Source organism: Dendrobates tinctorius, unplaced genomic scaffold, assembly GCF_039654945.1.
Source record: "Dendrobates tinctorius isolate UK_male_01 unplaced genomic scaffold, ASM3965494v1 ptg000036l, whole genome shotgun sequence".
Classification (NCBI taxonomy): domain Eukaryota; kingdom Metazoa; phylum Chordata; class Amphibia; order Anura; family Dendrobatidae; genus Dendrobates; species Dendrobates tinctorius.
In genome coordinates, this window is record NW_027361704.1 from 12,762,447 (window position 1) to 12,786,771 (window position 24,325).

The 24,325-nt window shown below is 42.3% G+C and overlaps 1 protein-coding gene across 1 annotated transcript in view; it reads right to left on the minus strand.

Moving 5' to 3' along the window:
• Positions 1 to 24,325, minus strand: part of DOCK2 (dedicator of cytokinesis 2) — a 1,017,649-nt gene that overhangs the window by 214,377 nt on the left and 778,947 nt on the right. Inside the window, exons 38-40 of the mRNA XM_073573729.1 lie at positions 11,047 to 11,166; positions 7,271 to 7,360; positions 1,258 to 1,362 (exon numbers count right to left, since the gene is read on the minus strand). Of these exons, the coding sequence (XP_073429830.1) occupies positions 1,258 to 1,362; positions 7,271 to 7,360; positions 11,047 to 11,166 (315 nt within the window). The remainder of the gene's footprint in view (positions 1 to 1,257; positions 1,363 to 7,270; positions 7,361 to 11,046; positions 11,167 to 24,325) is intronic.

A 24,325-nucleotide genomic window follows, 5' to 3' on the forward strand; every position in this document is an offset into this window, starting at 1 on the left:
TACTTTAATGAGCAGTACCATGTGACCGTTGAACACTGGAAGAGCTGCAGTGCCGGACACCATCAGAGAAGCAGGGAAGTGCAGAGACCGTGCCGGGAAGGGGTGACAGCCGCCGGCTCCTGTGCTCCCCCTCCCCTGCCTACCCCCTGGGACAGTGACTTAAGTATAAGCTGAGAGGGGCACTTTCAGCCTAATAAAATGGTCTGAAAATCTCGGTTTATACTAGAGTATATACGGTACTTAGAAAATTGATAAGCAGATCATAGAAAATTGAATAAAATTATACCTTGATATTTGCAATCTCATGTCTTAGGCTAGTTTCACACTAGCGTTTCTGCCGTCTGCGCACGGCCGCCGATAAGCCCCACCCCTGCCAAGCCCCCTCCTGACATCTCCGCCTATTATCGCACATGGCTGCATGCGATCTGTGCACCCTATCTTTAACATAGGGTGCGCAGATAGTGCGCTAGTAGGATTTTTGAGTGCACTGCACACTTTTGAAGATGCGACGAGCGCGCCAAAATGCAACATGCTGCGTTTGGCGCACATCGATGCACCTAAAAAAGTGCGCTGTGCACTCAAAAATCCTACTAGCGCACGGTCAGCGCACCCTATGTTAAAGATAGGGTGCACAGATCGCATGCAGCCATGTGCGATAATAGGCGGAGATGTCAGGAGGGGGCATGGCAGGGGCAGGGCTTATCGGCGGCCGTGCGCAGACGGCTGAAACCAGCCTTATTCCCCAAAAATCTATGTTTCCTTAATATGTAAATGATCTGTTGAGAACTATGGGAGGGCTATAGATCTCCCTGAGAATCTGCCTCCAGAGCTTATTTTAAATAAAAGTGGCAGTTACCAGTGTGAGACATGTATATAAGGACAGCAGACATAACGTGTCTCACTCTGGAAATGCACCCTTCTTTTAACATAAGATCTAGGGGCAGATTCCCTGGGAGATCTGCGTGCAGTCCATAGATCTTAACAGCGAATTTACATATTAAGATAAATGTGAATTACTCTGGAATAAGACATCAGATCACAGTTATCAAGTTATCATTTTATTCAACTTCCAGTGACCTATATGCACCTATAAATGGCTTAGGTGGGTTGATCCTACTGATAGATTCCCTTTAATTTGTTAGATGTTATACATTTTGCTAGTATGTCAGAAATCTTGTGAACACCTGCATCTGTCTGTTCATTTGTCAACAGTATTGACAGCCATAAAATTTGCTATTGCAAATCTAAAACATTTACCCGGAGGAATGTTGGGAATCCTTGCCCATAGTATCCAACTGCAAAGTAATCAGGCTTTGGACGAAGAATTTTCATTATGTTTTCATAAAAGTTTGCTTGCGTTGTCTAAAATAAAAAACAAATAAAAATTAAAATTTTAAAACTCCTTGCAGTAGTTTGGAATATTTGCTTGGGAGAAAGCAGTGAAACAGTCAGTAAATAGAACAAAAGAAAGATGTATGACATTCGGTCAGTGATTTGTAAATGCATACAACCCCTGGCAAAAATTATTGCATCACCAGCCTTGGAGGATGTTCATTCAGTTGTTTAATTTTGTAGAAAAAAAGCAGATCACAGACATGGCACAAAACTAAAGTTAATTCAAATGGCAACTTTCTGGCTTTAAGAAACACTAAAAGAAATCAAGAACAAAAAATGTGGTAGTCAGTAATGGTTACTTTTTTAACCAAGCATAGGGGAAAAATTATGGAATCATGAAAAACTAACAAACAAAAAAACACATCACTAGTATTTTGTTGCACCACCTCTGGCTTTTACAACAGCTTGCAGTCTCTAAGGCATGGACTTAATGAGTGTCAAACAGTACTCTTCATCAATCTGGCTCCGACTTTCTCTGATTGTTGTTGCCAGATCAGCTTTACAGGTTGGAGCCTTGTCATGGACCATTTTCTTCAACTTCCACCAAAGATTTTCAATTGGATTGAGATCTGGACTATTTGCAGGCCATGACATTGACCTTATGTGTCTTTTTTCAAGGAATGTTTTCACAGTTTTTGCTCAATGGCAGGATGCATTATCATATTGAAAAATGATTTCATCATCCCCAAACATCAATTCAATTGATGGGATAAGAAAAGTGTCCAAAATATCAACATAAACTTGTGCATTTATTGAAGATTTAATGACAGCCATCTCCCCAGTGCCTTTACCTGACATGCAGCTCCATATCATCAATGACTGTGGAAATTTGCATGTTCTCTTCAGGCAGTCATCTTTATAAATCTCATTGGAATGGCACCAAACAAAAGTTCCAGCATCATCACCTTGCCCAATGCAGATTCACGATTCATCAATGAATGACTTTCATCTAGTCATCCACAGTCCACGATTGCTTGTCCTTAGCCCATTGTAACCTTGCATTTTTCTGTTTAAGTGTTAATGATGGCTTTCATTTAGCTTTTCTGTATGTAAATACCATTTCCTTTAGGCGGTTTCTTACAGTTCAGTCACAGACGTTGACTCCAGTTTCCTCCCATTCGTTCCTCATTTGTTTTGTTGTGCATTTGCTGTTTTGGAGAAATATTGCTTTAGGTTCCGGTCTTGACGCTTTGATGTCTTCCTTGGTCTACCAGTATGTTTGCCTTTAACAACCTTCCCATGTTGTTTGTATGTGGTCTAGATTTCAGACACAGCTGACTGTGAACAACCAACATCTTTTGCAACATTGCGTGATGATTTACCCTCTTTTAAGAGTTTGATAATCCTCTCCTTTGTTTCAATTGACATCTCACGTGTTGGAGCCATGATTCATGTCAGTCCACTTGGTGCAACAGCTCTCCAAAGTGTGATCGCTCCTTTTCAGATGCAGACTAACGAGCAGATCTAATATGATGCAGGAGTTAGTTTTGGGAATGAAAATCTACAGGGTGATTCCATAATTTTTTCCTTCAGAATGGAGTGATTCCATAATTTCTCCCCTATGCTTGGTTAAAAAAAGTAACCATTACTGACTGCCACATTTCTTAAAGCCAGAAAGTTGCCATTTGAAATTACTTTAGTTTTGTGCCATGTCTGTGATCTGCTTTTTTCTACAAAATTCAACAACTTAATGAACATCCTCCAAGGCCGGTGATTCCATAATTTTTGTCAGGGGTTGTAGTTGTTTTTAAATAATGAGTAAAAGTTGTAGGATATCTATTACAAAAAAGTTATTTGCAGTACTTGCAATACTTCCCTTTAAAGGAAAGTATCTTCTGAATGTTTACATAATCGAAATTAGTTAATGAAACATGTCATTGTGTTCTAGTATGTTGTCATTTATCAAATGTAGTCTTATTCATCCATTTTCTGGACATGGTTATGATGGAATGCATTTAGGATTCCTGAAATATCTGTAAATTCACGGAGAACCTAAAAAAAACAGTTTTCTTTCAGCTGACTGTAGTGTTCAGCCTTTAAAAAACACAGACTATATTTTTCTTACATTGTTCTGCACATGTTTCACAATCTTTAATAGCCAAATTTTATACATACCAGAACATTGAGAACATAGAACTATTATGATATACATTTTTCATTTTAATTTGAAATAAAAAAAAAATTACTTAGTCGCATCTTGGCACCATCCAGGTTGAAATCTGTTTATCCCCAAATATGGATTACGGCGGGAGACAGAACGCCAGACAGGTGAGGGATATTGTTGTTTATTATTTTTGTTTTATTACAGAAGACAAGGAATTCAATGGAATGGGGCATTGGGTGAGTATAACTCTGTTTGTTATTTTTAAATAAAAAAAGAAAAGTGTGGGTTGTTTTATTTCTAATAAAGGACTTTATTCTAGCTGTGTCTTTATTTACCATACAACTATAGGATTAGTAATGGATAGGTGTCTTATAGACGCTTCTCCATTACTAAGCCCTGGGCTTGATGTCACTGGACAATACAAAGGTGACATCAACCCCACAAATATGAACCCCACTTGCCACTGCTACAGGGCAAGTAGGAAGAGCTGGGCAAAGCACCAGAATTGGCACATCTAATAGATGCGCCTTTTCTGGGAAGCTGCGGGTTGCTATTTTTAGGCTGGGGGGCCAGTATCCATGACCCCTTACCAGCATGAGAATACCAGCCCCCAGCTGTCTGCTTTAGCAAAGCTGGTTGTCAAAAATGGGGGGTATCCCATGCTGTTTTTTTAATTATTTATTTAAATAAATAAAAAAAATATATCATGGGGACCCCTCTATTGTTGATAAGCAACCTTGCTTACACTGACAGCTGAGAGGTGCAACCAAGACCCGTGAGCTTTGCTTGGCTGGTTATCAAAAATACAGGGGAACCCAAGTCAGATTTTTTTTCATTATTTATTTATAGCGCTGTCGCCGGCTGATGAATACTCCCACTGCTACTGCTCTCACTGTCATTAGCCGTAGCGGGTGTCAGCTGACGTCAGTGACCGGAGATAAACTTTATATCCCCGCAGCTGCGATTGGGAGTATAAAGTGGGAACCACGGCTGACTGGGGATAATGATTTTACCGACGATCAGAAGCAGTGTTTGTACCGCTGTCATGTGCATGACAGCAAAGCAAACACCTGATGTTCGGGGGCCGAACACGATATGTAACACGGACTTCCTGGTGAAGTCTGTGTTTGGCGTCCGTGCCCGAACAGTAGGTATACATACAGATGGCAAACTTTACTTTTTGGGTTCACTCATCTCTAATGACAAATTCATTTTAAATTGCTCCAAGACCACAAAAAACGTTTAATTGCAAAACGGACTAAAGAAATTGACTAAGGCAGAATTAATGGGCCCTTTGTAGCACTTCTCTTTTCTTATTTCTCTAGCTTCTCTCACTTGTGTGCTGTCTCAAATAAGTAAACAATCAGGGCTAGCTCACACTGCTGTATATTCTCACTGGCCAGATAATCTAGCCAATTATGCTATTGACACTGGCTTCAGACTGTCAGAGTTTCATCTCACTGAGAAAAGAATCGTGCACAGGAGTGAAGATGTACAACTTAATTTCTCCATCTTCTCCATTGTCTCTGTGTGCGTACATCGGACTGCACTCAGATGTCATCAGAGTGCAGTTCGATGTTTGACTCTCACCCACAGACTTGTATGAGTGTGTGTGATCTGACTATCACAGGCACTCGCAGCATGGTGCGATTTTTTTCTCATGCTGAATCAGCATGACAAAAAAAGTTGTAGATCTGCAGTGCCCACATAGTTAAACATCAGATAGCACTCGGTTGCGTTCTACGCCAGAGTGAGTGTACCCTCAAAGCTATTCATTTTTTTATTAGTCATGTGACCTGAAGGAGTTTATTGCATAGTTGTCCAGTGGTAGCTGTCGGGTGTAGCATTATAATTTTAACTGGTCTGTAGGTGCAATGTTATATACATTTTCATGGTTCGTCAAGCAATAACGGTACAGAAAAAAGTCTGCACAGATTGTGTACGTTGCCATCTAGTTTGCTTTAATTTGCATTCCCAGATTAATGATTAGTAAACTATTTGTATTAATTCAGACTGAAACCTGCTGTGATAAAAGTGTACTCGTATGTGATATTACAATGACTTTCATATTGGAGAATTAATTTCTTGGACAAAGACATATAGACATGTGGTTTGATGCAGGTTGATGTTTGGTTGAAAAGCAATATTTTTTTGTTGTTGTCTGTTAAGCAGGTGGGTGCACATTTTCTTATTCATGAGGATAGTTTTCATCTTACCTAAAATCAATTTCAGGCATTTTAAGAGATTTTTGTGTTTTGAGTCTCCTTCCAAGTATAAAACCCAGCCATTTTGCATTTGTGCAGCAACTTAGGCCACAATGGGAAGGATATTAGAGATTGAGGAGAGATGATTTGTCCACTGACTCTCTTTCTCATTTGCAAGATATATTCAACCTCATGTATTATGATTTATTTGTTCTATGTTTATTTTTCTGTGGACTTCTGTTTGCTTGTTATATAGATGTTGGGGCATTTTTATGTATTTTGAGTTGCGCAGATAGCGGATTGTCGACCTTAAGTTTGAATTTACATATTTACAGATGTCTTCGGAAAAGAAAAATGTGGCCTGAAATAGTCAGGTCCTTCCGAATGTACTGTACATTAGTACAAATCTATGTAGGCAAGTCATCCATGTGGGGATCTCTGTTACTTATGCATCTTTGTAACTTACTCATACATTCCAATGTAAAGATCATTCATTGTGGTGTGGAATAAGAACACACCCCTCATATATTGGGAGGGTGTAATCGATTCTGAGACTATGGCAAAGTCAAAGCACAGTGTTACTGCCCACATGTCCCTTTAATTTTCTTATTGCAGCTTCATGAAACAAAACAGAATGCAGATAAATTCCTTCAACATGGTTGATGTCGACCATGGATTTTCTAGGTGGTGGTCAAAACAATTTAAAGGTAAATGGCAGCAGTGTTTCCGCCAGTGAATTAAATGAGACAGTGACCCAGGCAAGTTAAATAAAACGTCCTTTATTGTCCATACTTTTCTCTGTATGTGTGTCCTTGTTAATTTTGACTGTGTGGCTACTAACCAGCCTTTGCTGGATAGTAAACATAGGGGGACCCCACTTCATTTTTATTTTTGGGTTCCCCTTTTTACTAAATAGTCAAGGCTAAGCAAACAGCTGTGAGCTGTTGTTAATAGACTGGTAAGCTTTATGGCTATTTGCCCCTTCTCAGAATATTAACACCAGCTGACAGTTGTCAGCTTTCTCTCTGCTGGTTAGGAAAATTAAAGGGGACCTTGTTTTTATTTATTTATTTAATGCACACGATGCACAGCAGGTGCTGACTACAAGTCTCATCAGCGCCGCCTGGGGTCGCTGATCACAGAGAGACGAGGAGACAATGATGAAAGTTGGATTCAGAATCCGGCGCCTGGGAACAGCGACGATTGTAAAGCTTTTCCCAGATGCCAGTACTTGCCACACGGATGTTATCCGTGTGTCATCAGTGTGCATGTGTGCTGCACGCATTTCCTATGTGGTCCGTGTGAACACCCTGATGTTTGTGCACCAGCATTGAATACAATGAGTGTGCGTGTGTCCATATTTGCGATCCTTAAAAAATTAACCGCATACGGACATAAAAAATGGATGTGTGAAGGGGGCCTTACAGTACATGTAATTTTGTGGACTTGACATTAAAAATGCACTAAATGACTTTAAGAAAAAAAAAGACATACGGTTTATTCTACAGTTAATACAGTTATTTTTATGGCGTGGCGGTCTAAAGACTGTTAAACTAAAATTTCTTACCAAACACTGGCTAAGTAGCTCATACTCAAAAATCTCCATCTCATATTGGTCTGCCAATTGTTTGCACAGTGATATTGCTTCCTCCCACATCTGCAACATAATCACATAATAAAATGCAACATTGGTCTTCTTTGAAGTATCAGTGGATTGTCCTTGGGTGTCTCATTCATAGTAATAAAATTAAATAATGAGGCACTAGGTTAAATAGCAACAGTCATTTTAATTTTTACTTCATAAATCAATAATACATATGAATATAAGCAACTTTGTAATATGTCTTATCAGAGAAATCTGTGTTTTTCGCTGTCAAAAGTTATCATTTTTAACATTCTAGATTCACGGGTAAAATCTCTTTTCAGCTAAGGCAGATTTTTCCTGACATCAGTAGCAACTGCCATTTCTTATAAGATTTTATGTAGAGAGAGGAGGAGGAGGGAGGAGCTCGGCTTACAGCTTACCTTGCACTGGATTTTGAGATATGGCTCAGCTACAATACAGGCCAGACCCAATAGTTACCACAGATAGGAAGAGGCGGGCAGCGACTCCTGACAGACAGTCCTAGCTTCTGAGCTTCTGTAGTCTGTCTGGGTGCCAACTAAATTACCATTAACATAAAGTAGATCGTGTCATGACAAAAAAACTCCTTCAGAATCAGTAGGATCTGTTGGAGTGTTCCATAGTTATCATCACAAAGTCACACCAGACAGAATTGAAAAATCAGACCTGATCATTAAGGTCAAAATTGGCGCTGTCACTAAGGGGTTGAAATGTTGCTGCAATGTAAATACTTGGTGATGTTATACTCACATGGTCATAAGTATTCAGATCCTTTGCTCAGACACTCATATTTAAGTCACATGCTGTCCATTTCCTTGTGATCCTCCTTGAGATGATTCTACTCCATCATGGGAGTCCAGCTGTGTTTAATTAAACTGATAGGACTTGATTTGTAAAGGCATACCCCTGTCTATATAAGACCTCACAGCTCACAGTGCATGTCATACCAAATGAGAATCATGAGGTCAAAGGAACTGGCCAAGGAGCTCAGAGACAGAATTGTGGCAAGGCACAGATCTGGTCAAGGTTACAAAAGAATTTCTGCAGTACTCAAGGTTCCTAAGACCACAGGGACCTCCATAATCCTTAAATGGAAGAAGTTTGGGACCTCTAGATGTCTTCTTAGACCTGGCTGTCCAGCCAAACTGAGCAATCATGGGAGAAGTGCCTTGGTGAGAGAGGTAAAGAAGAAGAATAACCCCAAGATCACTGTGCAACTTTCTCCCATCTTCCTACTGCATCTGTGGAGCTCAGCCACAAAGTCAACTATCACTGCAGCCCTTCACCAGATGGGCCTTTATGGCAGAGTGGCTCAACAAAAGCCTCTCCTTAGTGCCAGACATATGAAAGCCCGCATAGAATTTGCAAAAAAACACATGAAGGACTCCCAGACTATGAAAAATCAGATTCTCTGGTCTGATGAGATGAAGGTAGAACTTTTGGTGATAATTCTAAGCGGTATGTGTGGAGAAAACCAGGCACTGCTCATGACATGCCCAATACAATCCCAACAGTGAAACATGGTGGTGGCAGCATCATGCTATGGGGGTGTTTTTCAGCAGCAGGGACAGGACGATTGGTTGCAATTGAAGGAAACATGAATGCGGCCAAGTAAAGAGATATCCTGGATGAAAACCTCTTTCAGAGTGCTCTGGACCTCAGACTTGGCTTAAGGTTCACCTTTCAACTAGACAATGACCCTAAGCACATATCTAAAATAACAAAGGAGTGGCTTCAGAACAACTCTGTGACCATTCTTGACTGGCCCAGCCAGATCCCTGACCTAACCCAATTGAGCATCTCTGGAGAGACCTGAAAATGGCCGTTCACCAACGCTCACCATCCAACCTGAAGGAACTGGAGAGGATCTACGAGGAAGATTGGCTGAGGATCCCCAAATCCAGGTGTGAAAAACTTGTTGCATCATTCCCAAGAAGACTCATGGCTGTACTAGCTCAAAAGGGTGCTTCTACTCAATACTGAGCAAAGGGTCTGAATACTTATGACCATGTGATATTTCAGTTTTTCTTTTTAATAAATTTGCAAAAATTTCTACATTTCTGCTTTTTTTTCAGGCAAGATGGGGTACAGAGTGTACATTAAAGAGATAAAAATGAACTTTAGCAAGTTTGGTTGTCAAAAATGGGGGGACCCCATGCATTTTTAAAAATTATTTATTTAAATAATAAAAAAAAACAGCGTGGGGTCCCCTCTATTCTTTTTAAGTAGCCTTGCTGAAGCTGACAGCTGAGGGTTGCAGCCCCAAACTGTGAGTTTTGTCTGGCTGGTTAGCAAAAATATAGGGGAACCCACACAGTTTTTTATAATTATTTATTTACAGACCAGGAGCGGCAGATGAATACTCCCATCCACCGCTCCTGCTCTCGCTGTTATTGAAGACAGCAGGTGTCAGTAGATGGGAGCAGTTGTCCCATCAGCTGACACCAGTGACTGGAGGTAAGCTTTATACCTCCGAACACAGCTGAATGCCCTTTCTTTTGACAGCATGGGAACCGCAGCTCTATGACTGGCTGATTTCATCGCCGATCAGAAGCAGTGTTTGCCCCACTGCCATGCACATGACAACATTCGGGCAGCCAAATCCGAACAGTAACACAGACTTCCTGGTGAAGTCCGTGTTCGGTTCATACTCCGAACTTTACTGTTTGGGTTCACCCATGTCTACTCATGGTGCCATCAGTCTGTCTGTGTAAGGGGGTGGTGTTGTTATGGACAGTAAGAGACACGCTGACACTTAAGGAGTCAGCACCCCCTTGGTTGGTGTGTTGGAACGTTCTGCTCTCCCTTGCAAAAGACTGTGTGATGTTGTGCCAAAACTGGAGAGGGGAGGGGGTTAGAGTGTGTGTGTGCGTTCTGAGCTGAAGCTGCTGAAGAGAGCAGCTGTGCATGGAGCTGTGAAAAGAGGACGCTCAGCCTGAGACTTACTGGACTTGTGAGATTGTACAGGCTCTTCTGGGATAGCAAAGGTGGCTTACCTGTGCTATTGTGAGAAGCCACAAAGAGACAGAGAAAGGAATTTACAGGACCCTCAAGCAAGCAGAAGACCACGTTGCATGGATCTTCCAGACAGACGTGCGCACCATCGTACAGGACTGCTGGGGGCCCCCGGGACTGGACTGGAGTCCCCAACGCTACTGTGAGTTTAACCCCATTTGTACATGTTAGGGCCTAGGGTAGGCTTCAATAGACAGAACACGGCAGCCATGTGGCCTGTGTAGCAGAGGCCTGGTAGGCTACAGTTAGAGTAGTAACATTCTGTGTTCATTGTTTAGTTTGGTTTGTTTGAAATAGCATGGTGCGCCGACTATTACAGACCAATATATTTGATGGCCCAGCTAAATACAACTCTTGTAAATTATCTTTTGCCATGCCATACCCCTGTTTGCACCTCCCTCATCCACTTCATTCCTTGCCTTTCAATAAATTTACTCTTTACTGTTCACAAGATGAGGTGCAAGCAACAATCTCCCTGCACTGTGGTGGTCCCTCCGGCCATAGCTTCATCTGGAGCACAGCGCTTTTTTTTTCAGAATGGATTGTGGTGGAGGTATGAGGGAGCAGGATAACTTGTTCTCAAGTAGAGAAAGAAGCAGATTTCTCTGATAAAATATATAACTACCTCTCACAGTAGCCTGTACTATTGATTTATGCACTTCTCATTTAAATATTGAAAAATACACATAGATTTTGTATCTCACCTTTCCTTTGTCAAAGTATCCAATGATAATTCCATATAAGGTTTCCTTTAGCTGACGGTGAGTTTGTGAACTTTGGAATTCTGTCTGCATGACCTGGGGTGAACACTGCTCGTCTGTCCACTTAAAAAAAGCAAAAAAGACTTTTTGAATAAGTAATGCTGAATTTGGATACAGACATACACATTTTATTGTGAAAGCAAATGGAATATGCATAAAAGCAGGATAGCCTGATTTAGAAATGAATACTGCAGGTCCAGGTATAGCAAAGAGCACTGTAAATTAGTGGCACATGGAGATACAGCATCGCCCCCTAGACTTCTAGAACTGCACAGAAATATATTACATTCATTTGTATGAGTATAGCGTTAAGGGCTCATACTCACTTACGAGAGACTCGCACGATTGTCGTGTGAGTCTCTCGCATGAAAACCTGGCACTGCCACCGGCACTGGGACCGAAGCGTGCGGCTGCATAGAAATACATGTAGCTGCACACTCCGGTCTGAGTGCCGGCGGCAGTGCCAGGCCTTCATGCAAGAGACTCGTACGAGAATCGTGCGAGTCTCTCGCAAGTGAGTATGAGCCCTAAGCAGTAAAATCTAACAATGAAGCTAAAATCTTTAAAATCGGTCTCCCAAATATTTCAAATTATCTACAGTATGAGTGCAAAATATTGTAATAAGAAAGTTCTAGCAAACCTGTCACCACCCCTAACTTGTGTGATTTAGAAAAGCGTTGTATTTTTCAGGAAACATTAATTTGGAAGCATTTTTTCTAAGATTTGCATTGTGATGCTTCTCTGGAAACAGAAAAAGGTGTGTCCCGAAACGTCGCTACTGCGGAGGTAGCTTATACTGACTTCAGCATCTCTGCAAATATCACAAACGCTTGGGCAAAAAGGAAAAGTCTTGGAAATATGCATGGGTGAGTATTTCTCTATACTGTATGATGCCATACTGTTGTAATGGACATTATTGAATACTAGCTGAAGAGCCCAGCGTTGCCCGGGCAGAGTAACTAACTAGTGATAACAATCATTTGCCACAGCATCTCTAAGATGAATGTATTCCTCGGCTCTGAGCTTCATTTGATTTAGTCAGATATACAGAAGACGTTCACTCTCAATTTTTGCATACATGTCAACAATGAATTGGTGGAAGAGATGTCTGCATTTGAGGATAGAAAAAACAAAGATGGAAAGCGCACATAGGGTGTATCATCTAGAAGAACCACAATAGCAAGCAAGCCCAATCAGTTAGACTCACCTGCTGATGTTGTGTGAGTCACAACAAACTGGGAATCACTCATAAAAGTCCGGTCGTCTCTGGCATCCCGCTGGTAATGAATGAAACAAATCCAAAATGGAAAAAAATCCAAAGTGGAAAAAAAGCCGGGCTGAATAAACCGCGCTGACCAGAAAAAAACGCACCTTCGACAGTCCATATAATAAAAAACTTCTTTAACAAGCCTACGCGCTTCGTGGCAAAACCAGCCACTTCATCAGGGCATAAAGAACAATCACAAATTCAGGATATAAATACAATCACAAACTGTTTCAATACACCTTTCTTTGACATCATTTCCTGTGGAAACACCCATATATCATATAAAACCATGTATATAAATAAAATGCTTAAATATTATGATTAAAACCCAATAACATTTCTATCAATATCATGGAAATATTATACACCAAAATAACAAAAAATATATATTCTAAAATAAACTGCAAAAAAATATAAACTCGAACCCACCACTTCAGAACAACTCAAAACTGTAGTTCACATGTCTTAGCCCACTAGACCACACCAAATCCACATGCCTCCTCAGATCCTCATATATAATTAACAAATACCCCACTCATTTTATTATTTCACCAGAATATGTCTAACAAAGGTCACTAATTTCATTTAAACCCATCGGTTGCAGTGTATTTAATCTATATATCCAATAAGTTTCCTTTCTTTTTAAATGTTGTATTCTATTCGGGGTATGTTCGGATACGTGATCTATGGGAAGCACCGTCAGAGACACAGAACCCTGATGGAACACTGCGCAGTGACGGGACAAACCATGTTTCATATATCCCTTCCGAATGTTAAATCTATGGGAATTAATCCTCTTATGTAAAGGTTGAGATGTCCTACCTACATATTGCTTCCCACAGTTGCATTGAATCAGATAGATGACAAAACTGGTCATACATGTCATCCTATATCTGATCCTAAATTCCCCACTGGGATAACTAAAGGAGTGAAAACTATCAGTAGAATCAATTACAGATCTACAACACTGACAGCCTTTCCTGTTACATTGAAAAGCGCCTTTTTTCTCATGTGGTATACTACTGTTTAGCGAAATATCCCTTGAGGAGATAACACTAGGGGCTAAAATATTCTTAATGGTGGGAGCCCTCCTAAAAATCAACCCCGGCTTCTGATCCACCACCTTATTCAGAACTGGATCATTTAAAACAATTTTCCAGTGCTTTCCCAATATGTTACGAATCTGAGAATTCTGCACAGAAAAAGTGGTTATAAAATTCACATAATAATTATCCACACCTCTATCAGTCTTACGGGAATAAATTAAATCCTTTAGAGTCAAATTTTTTGCTGATTTATATGCTCTTTTTATCAGTCTGGAAGGATAATTTTTTCTTGAAATCTATTTAATAAAACTTTGCTCCCCTTCTTAAAGGTTATATCTGAGGAGCAATTTTTTCTAATCCTAGTAAATTGATTGCAGGGAATGTTTTTAAGCCAAGGCTTATAATGGCCACTATTATAGTGAACATAGCCATTGGCATCAACCTTTTTGAAATAATTACTAGTAAGAACCTTCCCAGAATTGTCTACATAAATAATGAGATCCCCCATGGATTTGATGATAAGCGAACTCCGTGCAGTGCCTCCCCCTCCCACTCCCCCCCCCCCCCCGGTGATGCCATAACTAGGACGCCCCACTGACCAACGGAAAGAGAGGAAAAGGCGTCCGGCCACACCCTCAGGGGTTAAATTCAGGTGCTAGGGGTGAGGGTCTCTCTCTTTCCTCTCTGCCTGATACCTAGAAGCTTTTGTCCCACCCTCCCTCCCTTATAGATTAGCAGACGTGCGGCGCAAATGTGGTTTAAAATTTATATTTAAAAAAAAGAATATATATATATTTGATTTTGTGCAGATTTATTATTCACATTATCTTGTTATTCTGTCACAGCGGTAGTGTAGAGGGGGGCAAGGTTCGTAACCTCTCATCAGCAGACATGCCCAGCGGTCGCGGGCTTACAGCTGTGAGAACGTTGTGAATTGTACTTGCCTCTCTCTGCTTATTAATTAATAAACTGTGACCGACCTGTTCAACCCATCCATGCTTGTCGGTGTTTTGTTATTACGGGATTGGTGGGAGGCGGGAAGGCACTGCTTATGACACACAGGTCTCTGCAGTCTTAACATTTGGAAGGGATATATGAAACATGGTTTGTCCCGTCACTGCGCAGTGTTCCATCAGGGTTCTGTGTATCTGACGGTGCTTCCCATAGATCATGTATCCGAACATACCCCAAATAGAATACAAAATTTAAAAAGAAAGGAAACTTATTGGATATATAGATTAAATACACTCCAACTGATGGGTTTAAATGAAATTAGTGACCTTTGTTAGACATATTCTGGTGAAATAATAAAATGAGTGGGGTATTTGTTAATTATATGAGGATCTGAGGAGGCATGTGGATTTGGTGTGGTCTAGTGGGCTAAGACATGTGAACTACAGTTTTGAGTTGTTCTGAAGTGGTGGGTTTGATTTTATATTTTATGCAGTTTATTTTATAATATATATTTTTTGTTATTTTGGTGTATAATATTTCCATGATATTGATAGAAATGTTATTGGGTTTTAATCATAATATTTAAGCATTTTATTTATATACATGGTTTTATATGAAATATGGGCGTTTCCACAGGAAATGATGTCAAAGAAAGGTGTATTGAAACAGTTTGTGATTGTATTTATATCCTGAATTTGTGATTGTTCTTTATGCCCTGATGAAGTGGCTGGTTTTGCCACAAAACGCGTAGACTTATTAAAGAAGTTTTTTATAATATGGACTGTCGAAGGTGGGTTTTTTTCTGGTCAGCGCGGTTTATTCAGCCCGGCTTTTTTTCCACTTTGGATTTTTTTTCCATTTGAGGATGTGATTTTCCTCACTAAGGGAATGTGCACATGTTGCGCATTCGCTGCAGATCCGCAAGTGATTTACAGTACAATGTTATTCTATGGGGAAAAAAAATTGCTGTGCACATGCTGCAGAAAAATCTGTGAGGAAACGCAGTGGTTTTTTTTCCGCAGCATGTCAATTCATTGTGCAGATTCCGCAGTGTTTTTACACCCATTCCATTATAGGAATCCGCAGGTGTAAAAACGCAGGCGAAATCTGCACTAAATCCACAATAAATGCGCAGGAAATCCGCATAAAAAACAAGTGGATTTTGACCTGCGGATTCTGCCAAGAGATGCAGATTCCGCACAGAAAATTCCACACAGCAATCCGCAACATGTGCACATACTCTAACTCTTGTCATGATCCTTTAGGCATAGAAGTCCATGGCCGACACTTTTTTCCCTGAAGGGTTGCCTGTTGCAGGATTTGTCTGAGGTATTTCAAAGTGATATCTTTGGGCAGCTGCAGGATGGCTAATTGGATACTGCAGTGCATCATAGGACCTGTGAGTTTCTGCCACCCGTTGCAAACCATTGTTCCTTTTCTGAAGCACAATATCACAGCTGTGAAACTCATTACCCACAATCAAAATATCTACAGTTGTGGCCAAAAGTATTGACACCCTTACAATTTTGTCAGATAATACTCAGTTTCTTCCTGAAAATTATTGCAAACACAAATTCTTTGGTATTATTATCTTCATTTAATTTGTCTTAAATGAAAAAGCACAAAAAGAATTGTCCTAAAGCCAAATTGGATATAATTTCACACCAAACATAAAAAAGAGTATGGACAAAAGTATTGGCACTGTTCGAAAAATCATGTGATGCTTCTCTAATTTGTGTAATTAACAGCACCTGTAACTTACCTGTGGCACCTAACAGGTGTTGGCAATAGCTAAATCACACTTGCAGCCAGTTGACATTGATTAAAGTTGACTCAACCTCTGTCCTGTGTCCTTGTGTGTACCACATTGAGCATGGAGAAAAGAAAGAAGACCAAAGAACTGTCTGAGGACTTGAAAAACCAAATTGTGAGGAAGCATGAGCAATCTCAAGGCTACAAGTCCATCTCCAAAGACCTGAATGTTCCTGTGTCTACCATGCGCAGTGTCATCAAGAAGTTTAAAGCCCATAGCACTGTGGCTAACCTCCCTAGATGTGGACGGAAAAGAAAAATTGACAAGAGATTTCAACGCAAGATTGTGCGGATGTTGGATAAAGAACCTCGACTAACATCCAAACAAGTTCAAGCTGCCCTGCAGTCCGAGGGTACAACAGTGTCAACCCATACTATCCGTCAGCATCTGAATGAAAAGCGACTGTATGGTAGGAGACCCAGGAAGACCCCACTTCTTACCCCGAGACATAAAAAAGCCAGGCTGGAGTTTGCCAAAACTTACCTGAAAAAGAATAAAACGTTTTGGAAGAATGTTCTCTGGTCAGATGAGACAAAAGTAGAGCTTTTTGGGCAAAGGCATCAACATAGAGTTTACAGGAGAAAAAAAGAGGCATTCAAAGAAAAAAACACGGTCCCTACAGTCAAACATGGCGGAGGTTCCCTGATGTTTTGGGGTTGCTTTGCTGCCTCTGGCACTGGACTGCTTGACCATGTGCATGGCATTATGAAGACTTAAGACTACCAACAAATTTTGCAGCATAATGTAGGGCCCAGTGTGAGAAAGTTGGGTCTCCCAGCAGGACAATGACCCAAAACATACTTCAAAAAGCACTAGAAAATGGTTTGAGAGAAAGCACTGGAGACTTCTAAGGTGGCCAGCAATGAGTCCAGACGTGAATCCCATAGAACACCTGTGGAGAGATCTAAAAATGGCAGTTTGGAGAAGGCACCCTTCAAATATCAGGGACCTGGAGCAGTTTGCCAAAGAAGAATGGTCTAAAATTCCAGCAGAGCATTGTAAGAAACTCATTGATGGTTACCGGAAGCGGTTGGTTGCAGTTATTTTAGCTAAAGGTTGTGCAACCAAGTATTAGGCTGAGGGTGCCAATACTTTTGTCTGGCCCATTTTTGGAGTTTTGTGTGAAATGATCAATGTTTTGCTTTTTGCTTCATTCTCTTTTGTGTTTTTTAATTTTAGACGAATTAAAAGAAGATAATAAGACCAAAGAATTTGTGTTTGCAATCATTTTCAGGAAGAAACTGAGTATTATCTGACAAAATTGCAGGGGTGTCAATACTTTTGGCCACAACTGTACCTCATCAAATGTGGGGGCATTAAAACGCCGCTGATGCTCACCTTGTGGTGTTTTGTCAGCTCTGATTACAACTTTGTAATCATCACTTGGCATGCATTCAAGTGCAGTCTTGAAAAGTTGAACATATGGATTGTTTAAGTGAAGGAACTGCTGCAAGTTAGTGACAATATCAAGTTGAGTGTTTGGAATTAAAGAGCATCTCTGCTGAGCCTCTGCTTCTACATTTCCGATGAAGCAGAGTTGAAAAAATTGAGGTTCTTTTCCTTGTAATGGAAGAAGTGAGCCAATTGAATGGTAAATCTGTCCTTGAACTTTGAATGTGGGCATAAACCCAGCAGCTTTTGTTCTCATGTCTGCAAGTCTTGCTTGTCTCTTCTTAAGCTGGAGTCACACATAGCGACTTACCAGTGATCCCGACAACGATATCAAAGTGTCAGGATCGCTGGTAAGTCACTATGTGATCGCTGGTGAGCTGTCAAACAGACAGCTTCACCAGCGATTAGCACAGCCACGCCGCGTGCGCGGCATCGCTGTGTTCGTTAGCGCTGATGCCATATTCATGTCAAAAATAGAATTGAAATAAAAAATATTGTTATTCTCACTTTCCGACGTCCCGCGCAGCATTCCCGCCTCTCTCCATGCTCCGGTCCAAGTAATCCTTTGCGAGAATTACAGCGATGACGTCCGTTCTCGCGGGATCGCAAAGTCTCGTAGTCATTCTTGCAAAGGATTACTGGGACCGGGAGCGTGGAGAGAGGCTGGAATGCTGCGCGGGACGCCGGAAGGTGAGAATAATAACAATATTTTTTATTTTTTTGTTATTTTACAGCTGATCGCTGGTCTCCCGCCTGTCACACGCAGCGATGCGTGCTGGCCAGTGGGAGATCAGTGACCTAAAAATGTCCAGAGGTTTCTTGCAGCGATCAGCGATACCGGCAGGGGGGCCGGTCGCTGATCGCTGTCATACACAGCGATCTCGCTGGTGAGATCGCTATTGTGTCACAAAAGTTGCGACTCAGCAGCAATCTCGCTAGCGAGATTGCTATGTGTGACGGGGCCCTTAGACCTTTCAGTGGCCTTTGAGGAAGCAGCTCTTGCCTTTCTTCCATTTCTGTACTCTGTAAGTCTTGCTCATTAAGGCATAATACAGCTTTTCTCTTAGAGAAAGCAGATTTCAACCTTGTAGGAGTGTAATACCATTTAGTTAGAAATTTTAAAGAAGGACTATTTTAGGGTGGCATTAGTTGTAGCTGTAAAATAATTTTAATGCGAACCAGGCATTGTCAGGTTGGCGCTGTTACACCAATTAAAATGGTACCTGAGAAGTTCCTGAAGAGCCCGGCATCGCCCGGGCATAGTATCTAACTGTGGTTAGTTACTTTATAACGAACTATAATGATTATATTGCACATAAATTGTCGCTGTAAGTCATCTCCTTCTGTATGAAGTGTATACCTGTGTGTCATCTCCTCCAGGATATAGTACATACCTGTATGTCTTCTCCCCTGTAAACAGTATACACCTGTATGTCATCTCCTCCTGTATATAGTATATACCTGTATGTCATCTCCTCCTGTATAGTGTATACCTGTGTGTCTTATCCTCCTGTATATAGTATATACCCTTGTGTCATCTCCTCCTGTATATAGTATATACCTGGATGTTACCTCCCCTGTAGATAGTATATACGTGCATGTTATCTCCCCAGTATATAGTACTAGATTATGGCCCGATGCTATCGCATCGGGAGGATGCGACAGCATCACACCTCTTGCCATGTTAACCCTCAACACACACTCCTCAACACACACTCCTCTCACCTTTCACCATCTCCACTCACGTCCACTCACTCCTTCACTCCACATACGACCCCTTCTCTCACTCCGTCTCTCATACTCACGCCGTCATCGCCGCTGCTCCACGATCCCAGACATCTTCTTCTGCCGGCGCCATCCTGGATCCAGACGTTGTCCACGCCGGCGACATGTTCTTGCGGCGACGCCATCTTGAGTATCGTGAAATCCCGCGATAGTCAAGATGGCGTCGCCGGAAGAACATGTCGCCGGCGTGGACGACGTCGGGATCCAAAATGGCGTCGGCGAAATCTCGCGAGTTTTCGCCGACGCCATTTTGGATCCCGACGTCGTCCTTGCCGGCGACATGTTCTTGCGGCGATGCCATCTTGAGTATTGCGGGATTTTGCAGATCCAAAATAGCGTCGCCGCAGAAACATGTCGCCGGCGTGGATGCCGTCGGGATCCAAAATGGCGTCGGTCGAAATCTCGCGAGATTTCGCCGACGCCATTTTGGATCCCGACGTCCTCCACGCCGGCGACATGTTCTTGCGGCGACGCCATCTTGACTATCGCGGGATATCGCCGATCCAAAATGGCGTTGCCGCAAGAACATGTCGCCGGCGTGGAGGACGTCTGGATCCAGGAGGGCGCCGGCGGAAGATGATGTCGGGGATCGTGGATCAGCGGTGATGACGGCGTGAGTATGAGAGACGGAGTGAGAGAAAGGGTTGTATGTGGAGTGAAAGAGTGAGTGGAGATGGTGAAAGGTGAGAGGAGTGTGTGTGTTGAGGGTTAACATGGAAAGAGGTGAGCGGTGACGTCACCGGTTACAACTGGACGGAAGTTGTTACAACCGGAAGCTGCTTAGGGCATTTATTATTATAGATATACCTGTATGTCATCTCCCCTGTATATAGTATATACCTGTATGTCATCTCCAGGTTCCCGCCCATCTATACACGGTTGAGGCGCAGTGTCCCCGCAGCACAGAGCATTTCAGTGCAGCAGCTCCGCCCCCTAAGGGAAATACCATTTAGTTAGAAATTGTAAAGAAGGACTAATTTAGAGTGGCATTAGTTGTAGCTGTATAATAAGTTTAGAGCGAACCAGGCATTGTCAGGTTGGCGCTGTTTACACCGATTAAAATGATACCTGGGTTGGAGAAATCTGTATTGTGTTTGTTTTTTCAGTCATTATTTGAAATTTTAAGTTAATGAGATGCTTCATGCCAGACAAAGAGAAGTTTCTGATTCTGGGCTCCCCTGCAGTCTGTGTCAGAGGGTGGTCTGGTTGGCACGGTAATAAAATGTGTTATTTGCAGCTTTACAGAAGGACGATAACACCATAGAAATGATAAGAATAATAGGTCTCAGTTACCACAACTGTCTACAAGGAAAACTGTTGCTCATAGCAAACAATCACAGCTTAGCTTTCATCTTTTAAACAGCTCTGGTGAAATAAAAGATGGAAATTCAAAGATTTGTTCTAGCTCACTTCGGTATTAAAAATTCTTCTTTATTACGTGAAAAATAAAACATGACAAAGTTCCTCGGACATCACACAGCACTGGAGGACAGGCTACGTGTTTCGACCACCAACGTGGTCTTTATCAAAGCTTTTATACCGAAGTGAGCTGGAACAAATCTTTGAATTTCAATGGTTGTTCACATCTCATCAGGAGGGGTTCCGAGCACCTTTCTCTAAACGGTGAGCTGGCTTTTTTTGTTTCTTGCTGAAATGAAAGATGCCTAGAGATTGGTTGCTATGGGCAACACAGGCAATGCAACCACAGCATGGTTTTTTATACTTTCCTTCGTAAATAAGATTTGGTTCAGGGGATCACCTAATCAGAAGCACATTAAGTAGAATGAGGTGTACTCTGGTTGGAATTCAACTGACACTGGAATGGAATGGCTGCCAGACATGAAGAGAAGCTGATTTTTATAAAACTCTGCAGTGGTCTCTAAATTTTTAAATTTTTGCCAGAGCTGTATATTATATATACACACTCACACGTGGTCAAAATTGTTGGTACCCCTCATTTAATGACAGAAAAACCCACAATGGTCACATAAATTACTTGAATCTGACAAAAGTAATGATAAATAAAAAATCTATGAAAATGAACAAATGAAAGTCAGACATTGCTTTTCAACCATGCTTCCACAGAATTTTTTTAAAAAAATCATGAAATAGGCCTGGACAGAAATGATGGTATCCCTGAAAATAATGTGACAAAAGGGACATGTTAAATCACGGTGTGTCCACTAATTAGCATCACAGGTGTCTACAGTCTTGGAATCAGTGAGTGGCCTGTATAGAGGGCTACAGATACTCACTGTGCTGTTTGGTGACATGGTGTGTATCACACTCAACATGGACCAGAGGAAGCCAAGAAAAGAGTTTTCTCAGGAGATAAGAAAGAAAATTATCCACAAACATGTTAAAGGTAAAGGCTATAAGACCATCTCCAAGCAGCTTGATGTTCCTGTGACTACAGTTGCACATATTATTCAAAAATTTAGCCAACCTCCCCGGACATGGGCGCAGGAGAAAAATTGATAACAAGTCAAAGAGTCGAATAATATGAATGGCAGCAAAAGAGCCCAGAAAATTTTTTAAATAGATTAAGGCTGTGTGCCCACGTTGCGTTTTTTTAAGCGATTTTGCCGCGATTTACAGCACGAAAACACTGCGAAAGCACTTAAACTCATACTGAAGGCACCCCATGCATTCCTATGGCATTCCGCACTTGCTGTACTAATGCTGTGTTTTTTCCGCGGCGGAATCGCATCGCGGAAAGAAACGCAGCATGCTCGTACTTTTTCGGAATCGCCGCGATTCTGCAAAGAATTGACACGATTCCTCACCCATAGGAATGCATGAGATCCGCTTACTTCCCGCATGTGGCTATGCCCACCATGCGCAAAGTGAGCGTCTCATGTGCGGATGGTACCCACGGTGTGGAGGAGAGGAGACTGTCCTCCAAGGCCCTGGGTACCATATCCCTGTAAAAAAAGAATAAAAAGCAAAAAATCACGTTATATTCACCTTCCGGCATTCCGCGCAGCCTTCCCGGGCCTCAGCGATGCTTCCGTTCCCAGTAATGCCTTGCGGCAGCGGCAAGGGCCTGTGATGACGTGAAGTCACACAAGACCGCTACAGTATCACGAGACCTCGTTATCAAAGGTCTCGCAAGGCATTGCGGACGGATGAGACAAAAATTGAACTTTTTTGCAAGGCACATCAGCTCTATGTTCACAGATGGAAAAATGAAGCCTATCAAGAAGAGAACACTGTCCCTACTGTGAAACATGGAGGAGGCCCTGTTATGTTCTGGGGCTGCTTTGCTGCATCTGGCACAAGGAGTCTAGAATCTGTGAAAGTTACAATAAAATCTCAAGACTATCAAGGGATTTTAGAGAGAAATGTGCTGCCCAGTGTCAGAAAGCTTGGTCTCAGTCGCAGGTCATGGGTCTTGCAACAGGATAATGACTTAAAACACACAGCTAAAAACACCCAAGAATGGGGGTGTGTGGCTATGTAGCTGAGGAGAGAGAACGCACATTGGGAGAGCTCCCAAAAATCCTGTCTCTGTCCTGCAGATACCCCTAATTATCACGGCATACCTGGCAGGTTTGAGACCCCCCTGGACACCAGGACGCTCCTGGACCCAAGCAGGAGGACACAGACCGGTTCTGGTGAGCTGACGGCTCAGGAGGCCGGGACGGGCAGCGGGGCCTGCACGATGCGGCAGCCATCTTAGACGCGTGCTCTGTCAGTGAGAGCTGCGACGTCATTCCCTACTGCTGCAGCGCTACCCGGGCAGTGAACGCACATACTGAGGACTTGAGGGGGTGAGTGCCCTGGAAGATTGGGCCCCGCACTCCCCCCGCTGCCAAATCACTTTATCCGCTGGCGCCATTACTGTGAGGGCCTCTGGACCCCCCCTGCTGCTATCTCTGCGGGCATTGTGAGTCCCCCTGGCCATAAGAAATCCTACTGACTCAGCACCAGGCGGTATCTTCATAATTTCACATGGCCCTTCCGCTCTGGGCTATTCCTGGGACATAATCATAACATAGTAGCCCTACTGTGTTTGGATTTTGAAGTGAGAAATCCCCAGAGCATATAATTCCAGTAATCTTGCTGTGTCATACTGCTATTGACCATGAATCGCTCTAAGGGGTCAGGAGCAGCTGAAAAATTATTAGAGTTTGCAAGATCTGATCCCTCTGATACAGCATGGTCCCTCAGAAATAATCCCTCACAAGCTCAGCGTCAACAACATCCCTCTGGGGGTGAGAAGGGAGCGAGCAGGAAGAATTGACCCTCAAACAGGTGTCTGAACAGTTAATGTAGGCCATCTCCTTAACCAGGACATCCCTAACTGGGAAAATAGAGGATGTATACACTGAGGTGGGGTGTCTTCGGCAAGATATGCAGGTCATGAGGGGGCGCATTATGGAAGTGGAGACAATGGTGTCCCAGATAGAGGGCCATTACACCTATGGAAGCAAAGCTAACAAAAGTGACAGGCTCTATGAACGGCTTGGATGCAGAAAGCGGACGACCTGGAGAATAGAATGTGACGGATTAATATCTGTGTTTTTGGTCTGCTGGAACGCTCGGAAGGTCAGCATCCTGAGCAATTTCTGGAGGGCTTGCCTACAGCTTCTCTGGGGGATGAACTCTCTCCAATGTTTGCTGCGGAATGGGCCCAGAGGGTCCCTACCAAACCTTTTCCTCCGGGAGCCCCACCTAGAAATTTCCTGGCACGTCTCCTCAACTGTAAAGACAGGGACGCTATTCTACGTCTGGCACGGCAAAAAAGCCCCATTAAGTTCAACAATGCCACGATCTCGATCTTTCCGGATTTTTCAATGGAACTTCAGAAACAGCGGGCACAGTTCATTGATATCAAGAAGCGGTTCAGAGAGAGGAACGTCATGTACTCAATTATCTATCTGGCTTGGCTCAGGGTTGTCCACGAGGGTTCTTCTGTGATTTTTACGGATCCAGCAGAAGCAGCTGAGTGGCTGCAGTCCC